Source organism: Diceros bicornis, chromosome 15, assembly GCF_020826845.1.
Source record: "Diceros bicornis minor isolate mBicDic1 chromosome 15, mDicBic1.mat.cur, whole genome shotgun sequence".
NCBI lineage: Eukaryota > Metazoa > Chordata > Mammalia > Perissodactyla > Rhinocerotidae > Diceros > Diceros bicornis.
In genome coordinates this window covers 50,461,726-50,485,472 of record NC_080754.1, presented here as the reverse complement: position 1 = coordinate 50,485,472, position 23,747 = coordinate 50,461,726, and the positions used below count along the sequence as shown (strand labels likewise).

The window sequence follows — 23,747 nt, the reverse complement described above, 5'->3', positions numbered from 1 at the left end:
TTTTTGGGAGGTTTTTGATTACTATTTCAATCTCTTTACTTGTGATTGGTCTATTCAGATTCTCCATTTCTTCTTGGCTCAGTTTTGGGAGGTTGTATGAGTCTAAGAATTTACCCATTTCTTCTAGATCGTCCAATTTGTTGGCATATAATTTCTCATAGTATTCTCTTATAATCCTCTGTATTTCCATGGTATCCATTGCAATTTCTCCTCTTTCATTTCTAATTTTATTTACTTGAGCCTTTTCTCTTTTTTTCTTAGTAAGCCTGGCTAAGGGTTTGTCGATTTTGTTTATCTTTTCAAAGAACCAACTCTTTGTTTCATTAATCCTTTCTACTGTTTTTTTGGTCTCAACTTCACTTATTTCTGCTCTGATTTTTATTATTTCTCTACTTCTGCTGACTTTGGGCTTTGTTTGTTCTTCTTTTTCTAGTTCTGTTAGGTGTAATTTAAGGTTGCTTATTTGGGCTTTTTCTTGTTTGTTAAGGTGGGCTTGTATCACTATGAGTTTCCCTCTCAGGACTGCTTTTGCTGCATCCCATATGGTTTGGTATGGCATATTTTCATTTTCGTTTGTTTCCAGATAGTTTTTGATTTCTCCTTTAATTTCATCAATGATCCATTGGTTGTTCAGTAGTGTGTTGTTTAGTCTCCACATTTTCGTCACTTTCCCAGTTTTTTTTCATGGTTCATTTCCAGTTTCATAGCATTATGGTCTGAAAAGATGCTTGTTATGATTTCAATCTTCTTAAATTTATTGAGGCTTGCTTTGTTTCCCAACATATGGTCTATCCTTGAGAATGTTCCATGTACGCTTGAGAAGAATGTGTAGTCAGCTGTTTTTGGATGGAGTGCTCTGTATATGTCTACTAGGTCCATCTCGTCCAGTTTTTCATTTAAGTCTACTATTTTTTTATTGACTTTTTGTCTGGATGATCTATCCATTGATGTAAGTGGGGTATTAAAATCCCCTACTATTATTGTGTTGTTGTTAACGTCTCCTTCTAGTTTTGTTAATAGTTGCTTTATGTCATGATGCTTTTTGACTTTCTGTTTTTCTAAGGTCTACAAAGAGGTATTTTATTACAACTTGGAGGTGTATTTGTTTTTCACCCTTATTAAGAATACTTCGTACCAATAACATGCAGAAATAATGATGTGCTTTTGTGATGTGATTCAATTAAAAAAGAGAGAGGGAATATGCGAACCTTACCTTATCATAAATTGTAGCATTTCGAGCTGCTGTTGAAACCCACACCTCCTTGAAGAATTTGTCACTCACTGGATCCTGAATGTCTTCACTTGGGTCAGAAAGATAGCCAAGGACAACCCTGAAATACAAGTGCACTCCAAAATGAGTCACTGAGATAAAGCAGCTTGCTGCGGGCATTGTTGCTAATGGTAACGTATTTCAGGCACTCAAGCACAGAAGTCCGTTTTTTTTTTAGGAAATAAGGAAGCCATTAAAACTAAGTGTGTGTGTGTGTATATAGTATAGGATTAGCATTCAAAATATGTGCCAGCAAATGTGCTAAGCCCTTTCCAAGAACTATCGTAGTAAATCCTCAACAACCTTACGAAGAAGCAAGTATTATTATCTTCATTTTACAGATATGGGAACTAAGGCACAGAGAGGTTAAATAACTTGTTCAAGGTCTTACAGCTGGTAAGCGATAGATCTGGGACTCCATCCAGGACCATCCAACTCCCAAACCTGTGCTCTTAACCATGACTTGATCTTCCCATCACCCTCACTCCCTCCCTCTCTTCTTTGACCTTGACTATGCTGAACTCTAGGGTACAGAAATGAATACAAAAGACATGGCGCCTCTCTAAGTAGAGTTAAATTTGGTGGGCGAGATCAACAATGAATAAATAACCACCCTCAAAAGGAATTAATGAAAATTGTGATAAATACCGGATGTGCTTTAAGAGTATCAGATGGGAGTAGTCAGGGAGGATTTTCCTTCCCCACCTGTTTGCCTAACCCCACCTGCCATCTTTCAGGATTCAGTACAAGGTCACTTCTACAACACTGTTTGTGGCTCCCCTTCTCCCATCTCCCATTTCTCCCCATCAATCCTGGGAGATTTGAACATTCTTCCTTTGTTCCCCCACTGTACATCCTATAAGCTTTGTTTTTATCAGAGCGCCTGCAATTCTTTATGCAATTTCTGTTTTTGACAGGTCCCTCTCCCACTCTAGCATGTAAATTCTTTGAAAGAACATGACCTGGCTTTGCTCATATCCCCACAGTGTTTGGCATGAAAGAAGTTACATACTAGATGTTGTAGGAATTGATCATATATAAACAGGGGACTAGAAATAACAAGAAATTCTCAAGTAAAGCAAGACAAGTTTTAGAGGTCATATTTGAAAATTAGAAAACCTTTGTACTTATAGAAGGCCTAAGGGTAAAAAAGTGTTTCCACTGTAATCCTGTGAGGTAGATGGTACACGATTCCCATGTTGCAGATGGGAAACTAAAGTTTGGGGACATACTGTAATAGAGGTAGAATTCAAACCGAGTCCAAAGCCCTTTTCTCATATGCCTGACTGTTTCAAAGAATACCAAAAAGGCTTGTGCTACATCAGAAATAGAAGTTGGGAAATAGGCCTTACAAGGACTTTGGCTTTTACATTGAGTGAAACTGGGACATACTGCAGACAGTGGAGCAGATAGGATCTGACTTACATATTAAAATATGGCGGCTGTACTGAGAACAGACTGTGCGGGGCAAGGGTGGAAACAGGGGGCCCAGTTAGGAGTTACTGCAGTAATCTAGGTGAGAGATGATGGTGGCTGGGGTGGTGGAGAGAGGGGTAGAGCTAACATGTTTTCCTGATAGGGTTGATACAGGGTGTAAGAAAAAGTGAGGCATTATGAATGACTAAAACAGGTTTGGCTTGAGCAACTAGAAGAATGTAGCTGCCATTAGCTGAGATGGGGAATTCTCTGCGTAGAGCCAGTTTGTAGGCCAAGACCGAGAATTCAATTTTGAACCTGTTGAGACATCTATTAAACATTCAAGTGGCAATGCAAAGTAGACAGCTGGATAAATGAGTCTGGAGTTTGGCAGAGAAGGCCTGGCTGGAGACATAAATTTGAGAATTGTCCATATATATATATGCATAAAGCCATGTGACTGTAACTGAGTTTACCAAAGGAGTGAGTATAGACAGAGAAGAGGCCCCAGTGCACCTCAACAGTCGGGGAGAGGAGGAACAGCCAGTGAGGCTGGAGAAAAGCGAGGATGTGGTATCCTGGAACCACATGAAGTACGTCAAGGAGAATTGTGTCAAATTCAGATGAGAATTGACCATTGGATTTAACAGTGTGGAGGTTATTATATTATTACCCTTTCTGTATTTGAATAAATGTAGATTTACATCACTTTTAATGGCTGCAGAATTTCCCATCATGTGAACTTTCTTTAACCAATTATTTTATTATGACCTTTTGGGTGGTTTCCAGTTTTTCATTATTACGAACAATGCTACAAGGAACATAATTTATTCATTACATATAATACTTTGTGAGTTTCTAGGATTATTTCACTAGGGTAAATTTTAGAATTAAAATTCCTTGGTTAAAGAATATGCAAAATTTACTTCAGGAAAGGTAACACATACACTATTAACCATGCATGTTCCCCAGTCATCTCCAACAGTATCAACTCCTGGAAAAGCTTAGCCAGTTTCATAGGGATAAAAGGGCCTCTCATCTTAGTTTTAGTCTGCACTTTTCCTGCTATATAAAAATTCTGTAAAATAAATGGACCTGGCACTATGGGCTCACTAGGATTCTTAAGAGTTTTATGACCTCAAAATTCTATTTCCACTTCAAATAATGTCTCCTTCAGACTATATAGGAATAATTTTTAAAAAGGATTTAAGGGATGATGTTGGCACACAGATGCTGGCTGCCCATTGAGACCAAAGCAAAATTTTACTGCAGCAAATTTGAAAGACAGTTCAAGTTAAGACAATAAGTCAATTATAATAATACCTCTGATTTGGGTCAGGTCTAACCAGCTGAAAACTGAGCAAAAAGAACATTTCTATAACTTTGCTTTTAAATTAAAACAAGAGGTGAGGTAATGTGTCCACCAAATTATCATTAAGAGCTTGTTTGTAGAAAAAGCATTTAAATAAGTCTATAACAGATAATATTTAGCAATAAATTATTTTCTCTCCATTTTTTAATGATAAGAAATTTATATTAAAATGCATAGTAAAAGTAATATGAAGTACTCAGTATTCTTTTGAGGACTAAGGTTTGAGAGAAAGCTTGATTTTATGTTGGTGTGTATAATGGCAATTATCTAACGTTTAGTTCTTTATGCATCAGTGGAACTGTAGGAAAACTGCAGAAAATAGTTTCTGGTCTTTCTGTTCCTCATGTCTATCACTTTAAATGATTCTGAGCTCTGCTTGTGAATAATGGTTTCTGTTGAGTGATGGTTACATCTATAAAGTTTGGATAATTTTCTAGGACTTAATGAACTGTTCAGCACATAGCTGTGACATTCAGTGCAGTACCCTGATGGTTGATTCTATTTAGAATTGATTTCACATTGAAATGTGTCTCCCTATTTCTATTCAAAAATAGCCCAGATGGAAAATGGATTGAAGTTGCATTTTTTTAAGCGAGAAAATGGCTGTGCTGTAGGCCACAATATTTATCTCTGAGAACATTTCCTAACAAAAAGAGCTAAAATCGACTCAAAGTTTTTGTGGTGCTTTTTAATATATTGTCTGTGTTCGCCATTGGCACAAAGGGAACATATTGTTCAAGAACAGCCGCCTCTTTAAGACAGTTTGAAAACTGCCAGGAAAAATAAAGGCACCTACGAATAGGCTTAGCATGAAATGTACAGAATCAGCATAAAAAAGTTAAAATAAAACTCATATGATTACTGAAAAACAATCCCCCAATAATGAAAACCCTAAAGCTTGTTTTTGAATAGGATGACTCAACATTATAAAGATGTCAATTCTTTTTATATTAATCTATAAATCCACTGTAATCCCAATAAAAAACTAATGAGATAACTTGAATAAATAATTCTAAGGTTCACATGGAAGAATGAATATTTAAGAGTAGCCAAGATTATTCTGGAGAAGTGGTATGGCAAGAAGGAGTATTAAAGTGTCCAGCTACAATAATTAAAATGGTATCCCATTGACATGTACCTAAACAGACTTACTATAGAACATAATAAAAAGACTAGAGATAAGTCAGGATGTATGGCAATTCAGTGTTTCATAAAGCGGCATTCCAGATTACAGAGGCAAAGAGTACTGCCCATGATACAGTTCTGGATCAGATGGTAGGCTGGGGGAAAAAAGTTAGAGTCCCTACCTCATTTCTTACATTAAAATAAATTGCAGATGTTAAATGTACAAAGTAATATCAAATAAGCACTAGAAAAAAACAAAAGTAAATATTTGATCTTGGGCTGAGGAAGCTATTCTAAGCATATAAGAAAAGGGAAAAAGAAGAAAAAATTGATAGATTTGATTAATAAGAATTGAAAAGTTTCCCGCAAATATTCTAAATATGATTCAAAGGCAATTGACAAATCAGATTTGCAACAAATGTGACAAAGGAATTAGCCTCTGATAGACTTAAATTACTTATAAATCATTAAAAGAAAATGAAACACTCCAAGAAAATGGGCAAAGGACATGAGTAGGCTAGGTAGTTTACAAAAGAAAAGTTATAAATGGCTAATGAGCACCTTTTAAAAAACCCTCAAAAACGCAAATTAAAATAAGGAAATTCCATTTGAAATCCAACAGATTGGCAAAGATTAAATAATAGAACTCAGTATTAGTAAAGATAGGCAGAATAAGCCCTCTGAAACATTACTAGTGATACAATAAGAAGGTAGAGGGCAAAGGAAACTGCACACTTCCTTTGACAAGAAATTCCATAGTTAGGATTTAGTTAAGGAAACAATTAAGAAGGTAAACAAGATGCTATCTACAAATATACTCATTTTTTATATTAGTGAAAAATCTGCCTATCAATGAGGTACAGTCAGCCCTCCCTATCTGCATCCAAGGATTCAACCAACCAGGGGTGGAAAAGTCTATATGATGGTTGCATCTGTACTAAACGTCTACAGACAACTCTTTTTCTTCTCATTATTCCCTAAACAATACAGTATAACAACTATTTCCATAGCATTTACATTGTATTAGGAGGTATTATAAGTAATCTAGAGATGATTTAAAGTATATGGGAGCATGTGAGCAGCTTATATGTTAATACTATGCCATTTTATATAAGGGATTTGAGCATCTACGGATTCTAGTATCCTCTGGGGTCCTGGAATCAATTGCCCCGCAGATACCAAGGGGGGACTGTATTAGTTAAAGGAATTATGGCATACTCATATGATGTAACACAATGCAGCTATTCAATGTTATGGAAGAATACTTAATGACATGGAAAAGTATGTGTAACTACTTTTTTAAAGAACTTTGAGGAAGTGCAAGACCCTAAGTATGTTTTTTAAAAAAGAAATATAGTATAGTAATATATGTATAGAAAAAAGTTAAATGATATACATCAAATGTTAAAATTATTAGCACTGGGTAGTGGGGTTACAGGTGAATTTAATTACCTTATTGCTTTTCTGTATTTGCCAATTGTCTACAACGAAAATATGCTGTAATCAGAACCCTCTACCTCTATAATTATGATACACTTAGAAAGTTATAAAGAAGCTCACCACTTTAAAGAGAATACTTAAGTTGTGACGGAACTGAAAAGATGCATTTTATTTCTAGTTTACAGGAGGAAATATTTGTTTCCTCATCTATGCTGCAGTAGGCAAGCAATGGGTTGATTAACAGGGTACTAATTTCCAACTCTTCTCTACTAAACAAAAGAAATGAATATTAGAAGCTAATTGAAATGTCAATGGTTTGAAAAAATCTTAATGGCAAAACAATTTGTAACAAAGGCAATAAATACAGCAATAAAGACTGTGAGAGTATTGACAGTCAGATTTGGGGTGACGGATTTGCTGAGCTCCTGGGGCAGAGATTGCAGAATGAATGTCTCTGGAACTGAAGATTATCTTGGCTCCTGAAAGCCGGAGTCTGGACTGTGAGGTATGAGGGAGATGGCTGCTGGCATCTGCAGGGAGCGGAGCGCTCCTTACGTGCCTATCTGCGAGCAAACCAGCTTCCAAACGCGACCGTTAAGGCCGGAGGGTTAAAACAATAGAGCTGCAACGCGTTATCTGTGCAGCACTTTCCCCAGATAGCTTAGGGCTTAATCAGGGACACTTGCTGCTCTCCCTGTAGAGGCCACAGTGACATCTGATCCTGGCAAATACAGTTCTAGAACCAAAGAACTGGGGACTTGCTGCAAAGGCCTAGAGGTGGGAGAGTGGTCGGAGTGTTCCTCGGACAGTGGGGGGCTCCCAGAGTGAGAGGAGATGAGGTAAGAAGCCACTGGGGAGTGGTGAGCGGAGTGACAGGATCTGAGGTAGGTTCTAGAAGGATCACTCTGACCACTGAGACTGGACTACGGGGGCCAAGGCGGGGCTAGAAAGTTCTCTGTAACTCTTAATTGAAGGAAGGACTCATTTAGGGCCACAGAGCCTTTGCTTCCTAGCTGAGGGTTCTCTCAACTTGACCACAGAAGTGTTTAAACTCACATCTTCTTGCAGAGGATCAAGAATCTTCCATGTCTGGAGTCATCTTAAATCTGAGAACTGAAGTTTCCACGTTTAAATTTAACACCAGTAGTCACTGGCAGTCTCCTTTCATAATATTCATTATATCTTTGTATTCTTGGGACTATTACAATTTTTAAAAATGGACTCACTTTGAAAAAACTTAAATAGACACTAGATGGTTTGACCTGGCCTGGTCCTAAATCAATTAATAGATTTAAAATGCTAGTTTTCTCTATTACACATAAAAATAATAAAAACTATTAAAATAGAAAATGTTTGTGCCCATCTAAAGTCATTTCACACACCACTGGTGATTCACATCCTGTATTCTGGGAGACTGTTTCAGACAAGGAAGAACTGGAGACGGCATGTTGCCGAGGGCAGGAGGCTGGGCTGGGTTCCAGGGCCCACTGCAGAGGAACCACGTAAGAGACACGCAGGAGGACCCACCTAAAGCACTGCAGCCGAAGTCCCTGGGCAAACCGGCCCGCTTGGTACTCTTCTCCATCCATTACTGAAGGGACTGTCTCTGTGTCCTGCACGATGACAGCCATCTCACTGTCACGCTTTCCCAGCATGCTTCGGTCATTTATGTTGGCAGAGCCTATAAGGAGAAACAGTGAAACTGAACAATCTTCTCATCCATTGTAGCAGACACTGTTGGTTGCTCTCCCCACTCAATTCCTCCTTGCTAACAAAACCCAGGGAGTTCAGGTTATCAAGAGACGCTGTGCTTTAGGGAGGCGGGGCCCTCCCTAACCCAGGGGTGAATCTTGATCAGGCTAAGCCGGCCATGGTAATTTCATTATTTTTGCCAGTGATTTGGCTTAGGAATGGGCACTTGACATGTTCCTAGCCAGCGCCACGTGAAGGAAAGTATGTTAGGGGCTGCCAAGAAAGTTTCTCTCCTTCTTATAAACAGACACAAGAATGAGATGCTATCTCTTCCAACCTTTGGAAATTGGGACCTGAACAGTTGGATAAGGACGTGATTCTGGGAGCTGCTACAGCTCTTTGGTAACCACTAGGGGACAAACAGACAAGCTGAAGACGGCAGAGCAGAAAGAAGACTCTGGGTCTTTAAGTCACTGAACTGGTCAACCCTAGAATTTTCTTATATCAAATAATACATTTTCCTTACTGTTTCACACTAATTTTAGCTGAATTTTCTATCTTGTGGCTCAAAGGATTCTAACTGATATTCATCAAGCACACAAAGAAACAAGACATGCTCACCAGTTCAGTTCAGTCAGCTTCTAGACTTAAAAATCAGACTCCGTACACCTTAACTTACGGTCACATAATTATGAATGCCAATACCCAAGAGTGCCTCCACAATCAACAGAGTCCCCTCTCAAATATAGATTTTCATTAGTGGCTTTGGGTTTTCCATTCTCTTGCCTCACTTGTGTGGCATGCCAACAGCTTCTGTATCAACTTCTCTCCCTTCTATTTTTAAATCCAAATGAGCTGAGAATGTTGACTTTCACATGTGAAGGGCATATTAGTTCAACTTGCGCCTTCTCCACTCCTCTGTCATGTATTCAGAAACCCCATCACGTTGTCTGCATTTAACCACTGTGGATTTACGCTTTTGAATCCTTGAGGTGTCCTACAAACTACAGACAGGGGCTGACTGATTTTTTTCTTTTTGTTCCTCTTGCCCTAGTCACACATTCCACTGCTTCTGCAGACACGGAGCAGAAGGGTCGGGTTGAACAGGAGGGCTGGGTACTCTCTGCGATGGGGACAGTAAGGGTGTAAGGGGACAGCAGCCCTGCCCCGAGCCCAAATGGTGGAATGCTGTACATGAGAAAAAACTGGCCCTTCCTGAAGAGACTTGACAATGTTGTCGCATAGTTAATAGCAATGTGTGATGACTATGGATGTCAGTGGTGCCCCACAGTGACCCTGGGTGACAGAGAAACTATGGAGCACCTCACAGACATTTGGGAGCATCATTGGAGCACTGTAAGGTGGGGACCATTGAAACACTTTGTTTTGTTAGCAACAAATAGTCCTTTACACATACACTTACATTTTGCTTACGCTATAAAATTTGCAGCCATATCTTTGGGCTTGACAGTTGGCCCAGCATTAATTTGGGCAAAGTTATTTAATCTTTCTCAGCTTTAATTTGATCTTTTATAAACTGAGATCATAATATAGACTTTGTAGGATTGTTGTGAGAATTAAGTAAGACCATGTGAAAGCACTTACTGATCTATAAACTGCTCTACAAAGGTTAATGCTTTACTGGCATTATTATCAGATACTTCTTAATGCTGTAACATCTGCACTAGAGAACACTGCCATACGAAGGGACAATTGGCTGGCAGGTAGTATTTGTGTGAAAGAGGCCTCCTCTCTGGGTTAGTCACCCTTCGCCCAGGTGTGTGAGCTATAAGGCGGTGAGGAACAAAGTCCCACAGTGTTGCTTTGTGGCTCCACTATCCCCAGGGTCCCGGCAGAGGCTGCTCTTGGGCTGGGGGCTGCTCTTCATTATCAGGAAAACAGGGGATGTGAGTCCCTGGAGATCCTCCTCCACACACACACACACACACACACACATACACACTTTCACATCAGGCCCCTAGTCTGCCTCCCACCGCAGCAGGCTGCACACTCCCAAGGGGAGGAATGTATTTCTGGCATTCTGAGCTGGAATCCTTAGAGAGAGGGTGTGGGTCTTGTACTTCAGTGACCCATCTGGGGTTACCCAGAGCACTGACCCTCACCACACTGGATAAGTGAATTGGCTACTATTTAAAAGGAATGTGAAGAAAGGGAGGAGAAAATTTGAGAAGAATTTAATAAATGAGACACTGAAAATTAGATATTGACGGATGTCAATGTTACCTCCATTCAGTTAAACATTCCCATGTTCCGAAAACCAAATTCAGAATAGCAGATGTAGTATTACCCCATTTCTTTTTTTTTTCTTGTTTTTGCTGAGGAAGATCACCCTGAGCTAACATCCGCTGCCAATCTTCCTCTTTTTGTACGTGAACTGCCACCACACCATGGCCACTGACAGATGAGTGGTGTAGGTCCGCACCTGGGAACTGAACCCAGGCTGCCAAAGCAGAGTGCACCAAACTTAACCACTAGGCCACCAGGGCTGGCCGTACCCCATTTCTATACAACATATGAGGAAGAAGGAAGGCAAGGTCTCTTGAAAGATACACACTGAACTACTAAGAGTGGCCACTGCCCTCTGACCAAGAGAGGGAGGACAATAAGGGGAATTTTGACTTTTTACTCTATATGTGCCCTTAGAGTTTGAATTGTTTACAACAAATATGCTTTGTATTCATGTATTACTTTTTATGGTAACTGCAATTTATGGTAACTGCAATCCCCTGTTTTTATTAGAACATTGCCTTAACAATTTAAAGCCGCTTAATCTTTAGAAAATGACCTTTTCTAAGTCTGCTATTAGGGAACTTTTTAAACATCATGAAATATAGCAAAATACAAAAGAGTGTATGAAAACATATATGTACACTTAGGCAATAATAAAACATCACAATTTATCACCCAAGCTGAAAAACAGAACATTACCACATCCCAGAAGCCCTCAGGTGTCTCTCCATGCATGCCCTTCCCTCCCCAAGAGAGAGACTTTATAAAGGATTTTCTGTTCATCATGCTCTGCATGTTTTCCTAAACAAAAAAAGTAGTTTACTTTTGACTTGTTTTTAATTGTATAAATGGAATCACATAGTAGATAATCTTTTGAGATTTGCTTCTTTCATTCAATAGTATGTCTTTGGGATTTATCTGTGCATAATTGTAACACATTATTTTCCTTGAGTGAGCACACCAGGACTTATTTATTTATTCTGCTGTTGTTGGAAGTTTGGGCTGTTTCCAGAATTCTGCTGTGATGCACAATTATGCACTGCATAGCTGTGTATACGTTTCCTGGTGCACACAAGTGGGAGTTTACCAAATTCGTAAATTCCTACGAATTTACCTGTACGTAGGAATGGAGTCCCTGGTGCTCCACAGCCTTGCCAATATTTGGATTGTCCAACTTTTTAATTTTTGCCAATTGGTATTTTTGTTGTCTTTTTATTATATTAATGAGGATGAACATCTTTCCTGTTTATGGGCCTCAGGTATGTTCTCTTTGGTGACGTTCCTACACAATTCCTTTGCCCATTTTTCTTTGGATGGTTGTCTTGTCTATTGATTAATAGGAGTTCTTTATGTGTTTTGAATATTAAGTGTGTTGCAAATATCTTTTTTCAGTTTGTGGTTTATCTTTTTATTCTCTTTATAGTATCTTTTAATGAATGAAGTTCTGAATTTTAATGCAGTTGGATTTATCTATCTTTTCCTTTGTGGTTTGCGCTTTTTTTTAATGTCTTGTTTCAGAAATTGTGGATCCTTCTGTGGTAGGCAGAATAATGGCCCCCAAAGATGACCATGTCCTAATCCCCAAAGCCTGTGAATATGTTATGTTACGTGGTAAAGAATTAAGGCTACAGACGGAATTAAGGTTGCTAATCAGCTGACCTTAAAATAGGGAGGTTATCCTGGATTATCCTGGTGGGCCCAATATAATCACAAGAGTCCTTAAAAGTGAAGGGAATTCAGAGGGAGATGTGATGACAGAAGAATGGGTTGAGGCTTTTGGGAACCTTCAGAAAGATGTAACATTGCTGCCTTCAAAGAAGGAGGAAAGGGCCATGGGCCAAGGAATGTTGGCAGCCTCTAGAAGCTGGAAAAAGCAAGGAAATGGATTCTCCCTTAGAGCCTCCAGAAAGGTATGCAGTCCTGCTGACACCCTGATTTTAGCCCAGTGAGACTCGTGTTGGACTTCTAACCTACAGAACTGTTAGATAATAAGTCTATGATGTTTTAAGCCACTAAGTTTGTGGTCATTTGTTATAGGAGTAACTGACAACTAATACACCAAATCTACCCTGTTTTAGCTTATTTGTTTTAAAGGAAAACTGATTCTTCTATTGAGCCCAAATGGGCTACTCAGTACTTTCTACCCACTTGTGTCCCCTGTACCTCCAGTCCAGAAGTTTTCAGCTCAGACTGCACATGAGTGACACCTAGGAAGCTTTTCAAAAATATTGGTGCCAAAAACAAAAACAAAAACAAAAAACCTTGATGCCTGTGCCCCAAACCAAACCAATTAATCAGAATTTCTGGAGGGAGGAACCAGGCATTAGTATTTTCCCCCAATACCACTCCATCCCTTTATGTATCCATTTTTTGGATCTATTTTAAAGTAAATTGCAGATATGAACAAACTTCCCCCTAAATAACATATCTTTTAAAGCTCCCCAGGCAATTCTAATGCAGCCAGGGTGGAGACCCAAGGGACCAGATCAAGGGTGACCCCTCTTTACCGGGGCAGCCCTTCAACCACAGACTCTCATCAGCCAGTCTCAAGCATGCCCTTCAAGCACTGATATTCATTCCCTCCACATAGTTTCGCACCTACCCACCCTCGTTGATTGCCTCTGGGCCTTCTTGCTCCAGTTGGGCAAGACCCATCTGATGTTTCTGGTATTGTTGGAAAGAGTACCTGCCCCTTCTAGCCGTGAGCTCTGCTGGGCAGTGGCACTGTTTGGTCCAGGTTGTGTATCTCCCTATTGTGTTTGCAGTGGATTAGTGAACACTAAAAAAACAATCGTCTCACTTAGTCATCAGGATAGATGTAAATTCTACTTAAAGACAGCCTTTTGTGTTTAGGAAAGCAAATAAACATTAGTTTGGTTAAGTGCCAATATTAAGATGGATTAGAAAACTGGACTTGGCCACAAATTTCATGACCAGCAGGGCCTCCCAGGGCAAGAGAGAATTCAAGCTACACATAAAAGAGATCTTCAATGGGAGAAAACAAGTATTTGCTCATGAGGAAAAAATGATGATAAACAATTAGTCATTTTTCTTTATGTCAAGTATTCAATAATTCTGTCATAAATTTGCCATGTTAGAAAATTTAATCACAGGTTACTTTAACCTCTTGTAAGCTTTTAAATATATGCTTAACACCTGTAAAATATTCTCAATCTAACTTCTCAAACTCCTCTCTGAGAATTTTAAACACGGTTCTCTGTGTTATAAACTTAAACAGGCTGCTGTTTGAGAGCAACAATAAGCCCGCTTCTCTCAGAGTTTCCACTGAGATAAAAAGAACAAAGGAACCTTTGGATTTTTCCATGGAGGAACTGTGTTCTGCCCTTGGGAAGGAGAAAAAGAAATCCAGCCTCTAAAGACTAGCAAGTAAGACCTCTTCATCCTCCCAAGGCCACATCTTCAGTTGCAAGAAAACAGATATGAGTTATGTGTGAAATTGATCAATTCTTGCTAGCCTAAGTACATTGCAGCCTCTGAGGATTCAGAGAACTTTCTAGAAAATAAATCAATTAAAAAACTCAACAAACCCATTTAACTCTTAGCTCTGTTACTGAAAACTACCTTGCATTTATACTTCATGTAAAGCAAAGCCGGCTGAAAGTCAAAATGACCGTTAAAAGGAAAAATATTAACACCTGTCAGTTTTTACTTCAAGTGTTCTGAAGTCTTGCTGAAGAGATCAATTTTATTTGGCTTTGTTTGTTTTTCCATTTCAGCAAACACTAATATTTTTCCTTTCCTATCGTCATTGCCAAATTTAATATAAAAATATTCTGAGATTGGCTTCTGAACAGCAAGGCCAGAGTAGCTTGGGGAAAATAAGAGAAACCTTGTTTATTGGGGGTAGATGGCAGTTAATAAATCCCTAAAGAGCTTTGATCCATACAGAGCAAGAGATGGAAGACACAGGATATTTTTCTTAAATGCCCTGTATAAGTATTAAAAAAAATGTGTGTGTGCGTGCGTGTGCGCGTGTGCGCGTGTGCGCGTGTGTGTGCGTGTGTGCGCGCGTGTGCGTGCGTGTGTGTGCGTGCGTGTGTGTGCGTGCGTGTGTGTGCGTGTGTGTGTGTGTGTGTGTGTGTGTACATAGCACCACACTATGGTCTATACATTTTCTGGCTTCAGAACTACTTTTCTTTCTTTTCAAATCATCTTCCAGATAAGACAGTCTCATTCCTCCTAGATATATGATTTTTTTTCTTTTCTCAGTGGAGGATGGAGATGGAAAAGGCACATTTACTGCCAAAAAATTGCAAAACCGTCCATGACATTTAGTTTCTTAAAGAATAGGGAAGTATCTCATTATAGCTGAGGAACTACATTTTATTTAAACAGATGAGCGGAATTTCCAATAGTGGGACACATCGTATCTCTAAGTAACATCGCCTACCCTTGTCAATTCATTTCTGGCTGGTTATTAATAGTCTGTTTCTCCTGGCCTTTCAGTGTTCGTGCAACATAATATTAGAAGGAAAAACCATTCAATGATGGGAAAATGAAACTTTCCATGTGTATAAAAGAAGGACGCTGAGCATCCACCACTCTGGTCAAGTTGATCCAACCTGGGTAGATTGTATAACCAGTAACTGTTGTATGAGTCTGTCAGTGGGGAGAGGACTTGGAGAAACCTACTGTGTCTCCTTGACAAGAAAAGATTGCAGACCTTAGTTTGGAACGACACCATATCATTCCTACACAATTTCTACCTCACCGCACCACGCCCCCCAAAGCTGGTCTGCTCTGCACCCTGATTAATAACACCTAAAACACAGACTCTAGGGGGAAAATGGTAAGCATAGACACAGCAACATTTTAATATCCTTCCAATTCTGACTCTTGCATAACTTCAGATCTGTGGTAATGGTTCGGTGGATGTGGTGCCAGCACATACAAATTACCACTGCATACTCATTTGTGATACATTTCCTCTCCCTGTTTCTCCCCCTCCAATCCTCGAAATCTAGGTACTTGGATTCAAAATAAAAATAAGAGAATAATAAAGAATTAATGAGAAAAGGCACTGCTGGGTTAAGCTGCTGCCTCTGGATACTGTCATTTGCACAATGGCCACTTAATTGCTCTCTGTTTCTTTACAGATAAAAACAGGGATAAGAAAAGATGTAAGCGAAAAAGATTGCTTCAGAAATGTTTTAGATATTGTGTTACTGTCCCTCTCAACTGCAAAGGAAGCTTGGGAGGAATAGAAAGAAAGATTTTTGTACGAGGTACGTCAACTAGCAAGGAACACAATTATAGACCATGTACTTACCAATAATAACAGTGTTGTCATCAGCAATTAGCAGCTTGCTGTGGATATAGATGAGCTCAGTGACTAGGTTTCCTTCAAGCTCTGCATGTGTTCTGAGACCACAGAATGATATGTAATTTATCCACTGATTGCCAACTGCAAATTGAAAAAGAAATTACTAAAATTAGTATGACCAAGCTCAATAAAGGCACATTAAATTTACTGTTTTTCAAAACAATAGGTTACTTAAGCAGGTTGCTAAAAATAGATTGTAAATAATGTATGTATGTGTATGTATAATTTCAGAATTTACCCAGGATCTATTTTTGCTATCTGAAGAGTTTTATCCTGTTAATATGAATGGATATACATTTTTTAAAAATCATATTGAAGTGCTTTCTATGAAATCACTTTGCTGAGGCAATCCAAAACTATATTCACATATAAACATTTTATTTCAATGATTTGGTGAGTAACTACTTAAGTGTGATAATTAAAGCAGAGCCAGAGTAGGTAACCCAAGGCTTCAGGTGACGTTTGCGTCTATCTTGGTTGACACTGCTGCAGTTTAAATCAGATACAAGATGTGCGCCCAAACTGCCCGATGTATCCATAGTTTGTAGCATATTCAGCACAAAGCGGCAGTTAAATTTTACAGACTCCGGGTAAATAAAAATGTTGGCAATTAAATAACACTCCTCTTTCTAAATCATTAAAATTAGGAAATGAAAAAATCCTGACTACATTTGACTTTGGAGAATTTTCTTCAGAGCAAGCAGTACCAGGTTTGTACTTTAAAGCGTACTTTAAGTGCCTCTTGCCATGTGAGGGCCATTCATGTGATAAGAAGAAATGCATTCCATACCAAGCCAACCCATAATCATTACCCTGGCATGAGTGTTAGTCACAAGATTTTATGGTCCCTCGCCAACATAGCAGTCGTCCTGGATAAGCAAAGTCTGACACCAAGAATAAATGGAGTGGAACCAAAACATGATGAATTCTAACAGAAAGAGAATATAAATCATTTTTTTTCTTTAAGAGAATCTGAAGCATACTAATAGAAACAAGAGTAGTTCATATTCCATTTACTGAAATTTCTATGTATTAGTGATGTTTCTTATTTTACTGTTGATGTTATTCTACTGTTGATTCTATTAAATTTGGGTATCTTGGAAAGAAATTCATTCACAGGTTATGTACAGAGATTTCTCCATCTGCAAATAACCCTTACCTTATATATATGAGTGATCTTGTAGCCGTGTTTGCCAAGAGTTTGTGTGTTAGTGTACGGGTACATTACGTGTAAGGGATGCATTTCTAAAAAGTTTCACATAAATGAGATTTTTGCAAATCAATTTCTTCCCCATTTGTTAATGTTATATTGGAAAGAGGCTTCAGCTAAAGCCTCACCTCCTCTTTAAAGTCTTCTCTGATCCAGGAGAGAGGAGCATTTCCTCTTTTAAGCCCTTCATGCCCATAAAATTCCTGGAAAATATTTCTAATATAATGCCTAATATATTATTTTACAAACATTTATTTAATCCTCCATTTCTCCTACTGTTGTGGAGGTCTTATACATCTTTGTATCCTCAATCCTTGCATAGTGCTAAAAAGAAGTTGAATAAATGACTGACTGAATGAATGGAGGTTTCCAAATGCCATGTCATGAGAATCTGGAGGTTTATATGGGCCCCTAAGGACATATCTGTTGTGAACATTAGTGCATACATACCTCAAAAGAAGAGAAATTCAATACAATAGACTCTTGATGTTGATAAGGAAATTTTGTGAAAGGACTTCAAGAGTTGTTACAGGCTTTTGTTACTTAAAAACTTGTAGCACTTCTTATATGTACATTTCTAATCCTGCTTGAATACCTCTAAACCTGGTGTTATATTATACTAAATTGGCTGCCAAAATGCCATAATTCACAAAAATTATAAAAATGATAAAGAAATGCTTTAAATTAAACACTAAATCCCTGATGATTGGAGTATCAAGATAATTATACACTAATAGCTGCTGGTTTTCTTTTCAGGAATTTTAACATGTTCATAGCAGCATTTTTGTTATTTCTAAAGAATTGAAACAATAGAGAACTACAGTTCTCTATCCAATTAGGGATTAGCTAGTTCATGTATTCAAAACCCACTACACATTTACAAAAACAAAACCAACAATACAATGTTGTACCGAAAAGGGGGCATTATGTAATTAATCTGTTCTTCCATGTTTAGCGTATGAACATTTTCCCCACTGAGATGCCTGATTTTGACTTGTTCCCAGGGTATGTGGAAATCTTTTCATAAGAGGGCTTAACATAGAAATTACTTCTTGTGTTAAAATCCAATTTTTCCTCTGAATAGGCAAAGACAGGAAAAGGGGCCACAGCTGAAGGAAACGCTTTATAATAAGCTCAGGACATCTTTATGGCTGAGAAACTAAATAGGCTTGTTCTGACTTTTTATTTTCCTATAACCTCACCTTTGTATTTTTCCTAGCCACTATCAGCACTGAATGGCTTTTCTGATTTTATTTTATCAATATATCTTTTAGAGACTTACGCATTCACTATCAGCTTCATTTTAGAAAACAGAGATAGGGATAATGCTCTGGTAAATCTTCTCTGTCCTGGATGCAATTGGTCAACTTTTGCAAGTATTTATTATTGCTGATGTACATGTCTTATGTCTAAAGTTGTTTCTAAAGTGTTCCAGACTGAGCAGACCATTAGTGAAAAATTATTGAACACTCAACACATCAATATATATTTAAAATTATATAAATGTACTAAAAGCTTAATTCATTGTTTTTAAAGCTTCCAAATCATTTAAAATCCATATACCATAAAATTCACCCCTATACAGTGCACAATTTAGTGGTTTTTTAAAAAGTATATTCACAAAGCTGTACAATCATCACCACTCTCTAACTTGAAGATATTTTTATTATCCCCGAAAGAAACGCTATACCCATCAGGAGTCACGCCCCACTCTACTCTCTCCACAGACCCTGGCAATGACTAATCTACTTTCCTGTCTCTATGGGTTTGCCTATAAAAATATTTCATAAAAATGGAATTATACAATATGTGGCCTTTTGTGTCTGGCTTCTTTTTACTTCGCATATTTTCAAGGTTCATGCATTTTGTAGCATGTATCAGTACTTTCTTTTTTGTATTTAAATAACATTCCGTTGTGTGGATATATACATTTTGTTACTGCATTCATCAGTTAATGGATATTTGGGTTGTTTCCACTTTTGGTTATTATGAATAATGCTGCTATAAACATTCATGTGCAAGTTTTTGTGTAGACATATGTTTTCAATTCTCTTGGGTGCATACTACGGAGCAGAATTGCTGGGTTGTGAGGTAATTCTATGTTTAACTTTTGAGGAACTATCAAATTGCTTTCCAAAGAACCTATCCCATTTTGAATTTCCAGCAGCAATGTATGAGAGTTCCAATATCTCCATATCCTCATCAATACCTTTTTTATTTTTTAAATTATAGCAATCCTAGTGAGTATGAAGTTGTATCTTGTAGTTTTTATTTGAATTATGACTAACGATGTTGAGCATCTTTCTCATGTGCTTATTAGCCATTGTATATCTTCTTTGGAGAAATGTCTATTTAGATCCTTAGCCCATTTTTAAATTGGATTATTCTTTTTATTGTTGAATTGTAAATGTTCTCTATATATCAGGATATAAATTCTTCATCAGATATATGATTTGCAAACATTTTCTACCATTCTGTCATTTTTTCCACTTCCTTGATAATGTCCATCAGAGCACAAAAGATTTCATATTTGATGAAATCTAATTTATCTATTTCTACATTTTTGTTTTTGGTGTAAAATCCAAGAAACCATTGCTTAATACAAGGTCATAATGATTTATGCCTATCTTTTCTTCTAAGAGTTTCATAGTTTCAGCTGTTACATTTAGGTCTTTGATCCATTTTGACTTATTTTTGGTATATGGTGTGAGGTAGAGGTCCAACTTCTTTCTTTTACATGTGGATATCTAGTTGTTCCATCACCATTTCTTGAAAAAATTATTCTTTCTCCATTGAAATGTCTTGGAATCCTTGTTGAAATTCAATTGACTGTAATCTTAAGAGTTTATTTCTGGATTCTCAATTCTATTCCTTTGATCTATATGTCTAACCTTATATCAGTACCACATTCTCTTTATTACTGTAAGTTTGTAGTAAATTTTAAAATTGGGAGTGTGAGTCCTCCAATTTGTTCTTTTTTTCCAAGATTGTTTTGGCTATTCTAGATGCTTGTGATTCCACATGAATTTTCGGATCAGCTTGTCAATTTCTGCAAAAAGGCAGCTGGGATTTTGATAGGAATTGTGTTGAATCTGGAGATCAATTTGGGGAGTACTGTCATCTTAACAATGTTAAAGTCTTCCAATCCATGAACACAGGATGTCTTTCCATTTATTTAGATCTTCTTTAATTTCTTTCAATGATATTTTATAATTTTTAGTGTAAAAATCTTGTACTATTTTTGTTAAGTTTATTCCTAAGTGTTTTATTCTTTTTGACGCTATGGTAAATGAAATTGTTTCCTTAATTTCATTTTCAGCTTACTTATTGCTAGTGTATAGAAATACAATTGATTTTTATATATTGATTTTGTATCTTGCCACATTACTGGACTCATTTATTTGTTCTACTAGTGTTTGTGTGTGTGGCTGAGAATTCCTTAGGATTTCCTATATACAAGATCATGTCATCTGTAAAAGAGATAGTTTTGCTCTTCTCTTTCTTATCTTTTCTTTTTCTCACCTAATTGTCTTGGCTAAAATCTCTAGTACAATGTTGACAAGAGTGGACATTCTCACTTTGTTACTAATCATAGGGAGAATGCTTTCAGTCTTTCACCATTAAGTATGATGCTAGCTGTGGGTATTGATAGATGCCCTTAATGAGGTTGAGGGAACTCTCTTCTACTCCTAGTTTGTTGACTGTTTTTATCATGAAAGGGTTTTGGATTTTGTCAAATGCATTTCATGTGTCTAATAAGATGATCATGTGGCCTTTGTCCTTTATTCTATTAACATGGTGTATTATGTTGCTTGCTTTTCAGATGTTAAACCAACCATGCATTCTTGGGATAAATCTCATTTGGTCATGGTGTATAATCCTTTTTATATTATTGGATTCAGTTTAGTAGTATTTCACTGAGGAATTTTGTGTCTATATTCATAAGGAATATTGGTCTGTAGCTTTCTTTTCTTTTAATGACTTTGGTTTTGATATCAGGGTGATACTGGTCTCATAGAATGAGTTGGGAAGTATTCCCTCTTCTTGTATTTTTTTGGGAAAGGTTTGTGAAGAATTGGTGTTAATTCTTCTGTGGATGGTAGAATTCACCAACAAAGCCCTCTGAGCCTGGGCTTTTCTTTGTAGAAAGATTGTTAATCAGACTGTAAAAGATTGTTACTAATCAATTTCTTTACCAGTTATAAATCTATTCAGAGTTCAATTTCTTCTTGAGTCAGTTTTGGTAGTTTATGTCTTTCTATGAATTTGTCCATCTTATCTAGGTCAACTAATTTGTTGGCATTTAACTGTTCATAGTGTTCTTTTATACTCCTTTTTTGGTAATTTGGGTTTTCATCTATTTTTCACTTGGTCAGTCCAGCTAAAGATTTGTCAATTTTGTTGATCTTTTCAAAGAATCAACTTTTGTTTTCATTTTTTTTTTTTTTGTGAGGAAGATCAGCCCTGAGCTAACATCCATGCCAATCCTCCTCTTTTTGCTGAGGAAGACCAGCTCTGAGATAACATCTATTGCCAATCCTCCTCCTTTTTTTCTTTTTCCCCCCAAAGCCCCAGTAGATAGTTGTATGTCATAGTTGCACATCCTTCTAGTTGCTATATGTGGGACGCGGCCTCAGCATGGCCAGAGAAGCGGTGCGTCGGTGCGTGCCTGGGATCTGAACCTGGGCCACCAGTAGCGGAGCGCGTGCACTTAACTGCTAAGCCATGGGGCCGGCCCATTTTCATTATTTTCTTTATTGTTTTTTCTCTTATCTCATTTATTTCCCCTTCAATCTCTATTATTTCCTTCATTCTGCTTTCTTTGAGTTTAATTTGCTCTTCTTCTAGTTTCTTAAGGTGTAGAATTTGGTTATTGATATGAGATCTTTCTTCTTTTTAATATAGGTGTTTAAGCTATAACTTTCCCTCTAAGTATTGCTTTAGATATGTCTCATAAGTTTTGATATGTTTTTTTCATTTTCATTCATCTCGAAATATTTTCTAACATCCCTTGCAGTATCTTGTTTGATTCTTTGGTTATTTAGAAATGTGTTGTTTAATTTCCACCTATTTGTGAATTTCTAAAATTTCCTTTTGTTATTGATCTATAACTTCATTCCATTGTGGCCAGAGAACATACTTTATATGATTTGAAACCTTTAAAATTTGAGACTTGTTTTATGGACTACCATATGGTCTATCCTGGAGAATGTTCCATGTGTACTTGAGAATGTGTATTCTGTTGTAATTAGGTGGAGTCTTCCATAGTTGCCTTGTTGGTCTAGTTGGTTTATAGTCTTAAGTCTTCAGTGTCAGTGCTGATCTTTTGTCCAGCTGTTCTATACATTATTGAATATGGGGTATTAAAGACTCCAACTATTATTTTTGAATTGTGTATTTCTCTTTTTAATTCTATCAGTTTTTGCTTCATGTACTTTGGGATCTGTTGTTAGGTATATATATATGTTTATAGTTTTTATATTTTCTTGATAGATTAAACTTGTTATCATTACATAATATCCTCTCATAAAAATTTCTTATTTAAGGTCTATTTTATCTGATATTGGTATAGCCACTCTATTTTTTTTGTTATTGTTTGCATAGAATATATTTTTCCATCCTTCTACTTTCAACCTATTTATGTCTTGAATCTGGAGTCTCTTGTAGATAGCATATAGTTGGGTCATTTTTTTTTTTAGTATTTTTTTTTTTTTAATATTTATTTATTTAGTGTGTGTGTGTGTGCGCGTGCGTGGAAGATCAGCCCTGAGCTAACATCCATGCCAATCCTCCTCTTTTTGCTGAGGGAAGACTGACCTTGAGCTAACATCCATGCCCATCTTCCTCCACTTTATATGGGACGCCGCCACAGCATGGCCTGACAAGCAGTGTGCCGGTGTGTGCCCAGGATCCGAACCCAGGCCGCCAGCAGTGGAGCACGCGCTCTTAACCGCTACACCATGGGGCCAGACCCCTAGTTGGGTCATTTTTTTAAGAAAAATTCATTCTGCCAATCTCTGCATTTACTTGGAGAGTTTAATCCATTTATTTCTGTTATAATTACTGGTCAGGAAGGACTTACTACTGCCATTTTGCTATTTGTTATTCATGTGTTATACTTTTTTTGTTCCTCAATTTCTCCATATCTGCCATCTTTTGTTAAATAGATATTTTCTAATGTACCACTTTAATTCCCTTGTCGTTTACTATATTTTAAAAGTTATTTTCTTAGTTGTTCTCCTGGGGATTATAATTAATATCTTAATTTATAACAATCTAGTTTGGATTAATACCAACTTGATTTCAATAGTATACTAAAACTTTTCCCTTACATAACTTCATTCTCTTCCCCCTTTCTTATGCTATTATCATACAAATTAGATCTTTAAAAATTATATACTCATCAACATAGATTTATAATTATTGCTTTATGCAGGTATCTTTTTTTTTTTTTTTTGTGAGGAAGATCAGCCCTGAGCTAACATCCATGTCAATCCTCCTCTTTTTGCTGAGGAAGACCGGCTCTGAGCCAACATCTATTGCCAATCCTCCTCCTTTTTTTTTCCCCAAAGCCCCAGTAGATAGTTGTATGTCATAGGTGCACATTCTTCTAGTTGCTGTATGTGGG

At 37.3% G+C, this 23,747-nt stretch overlaps 1 protein-coding gene across 3 annotated transcripts in view; it reads right to left on the bottom strand.

Annotated features, from left to right (window-relative positions):
• The window catches only part of PLD1 (phospholipase D1), a 202,927-nt gene that overhangs the window by 8,493 nt on the left and 170,687 nt on the right, over positions 1 to 23,747 (bottom strand). For all 3 annotated transcript variants that reach the window (XM_058556350.1, XM_058556351.1, XM_058556349.1), the window contains 3 exons: positions 15,856 to 15,990; positions 8,151 to 8,304; positions 1,214 to 1,331 (listed from right to left, as the gene is read on the bottom strand). In XM_058556350.1, coding sequence (XP_058412333.1) covers positions 1,214 to 1,331; positions 8,151 to 8,304; positions 15,856 to 15,990 — 407 coding nt within the window. The remainder of the gene's footprint in view (positions 1 to 1,213; positions 1,332 to 8,150; positions 8,305 to 15,855; positions 15,991 to 23,747) is intronic.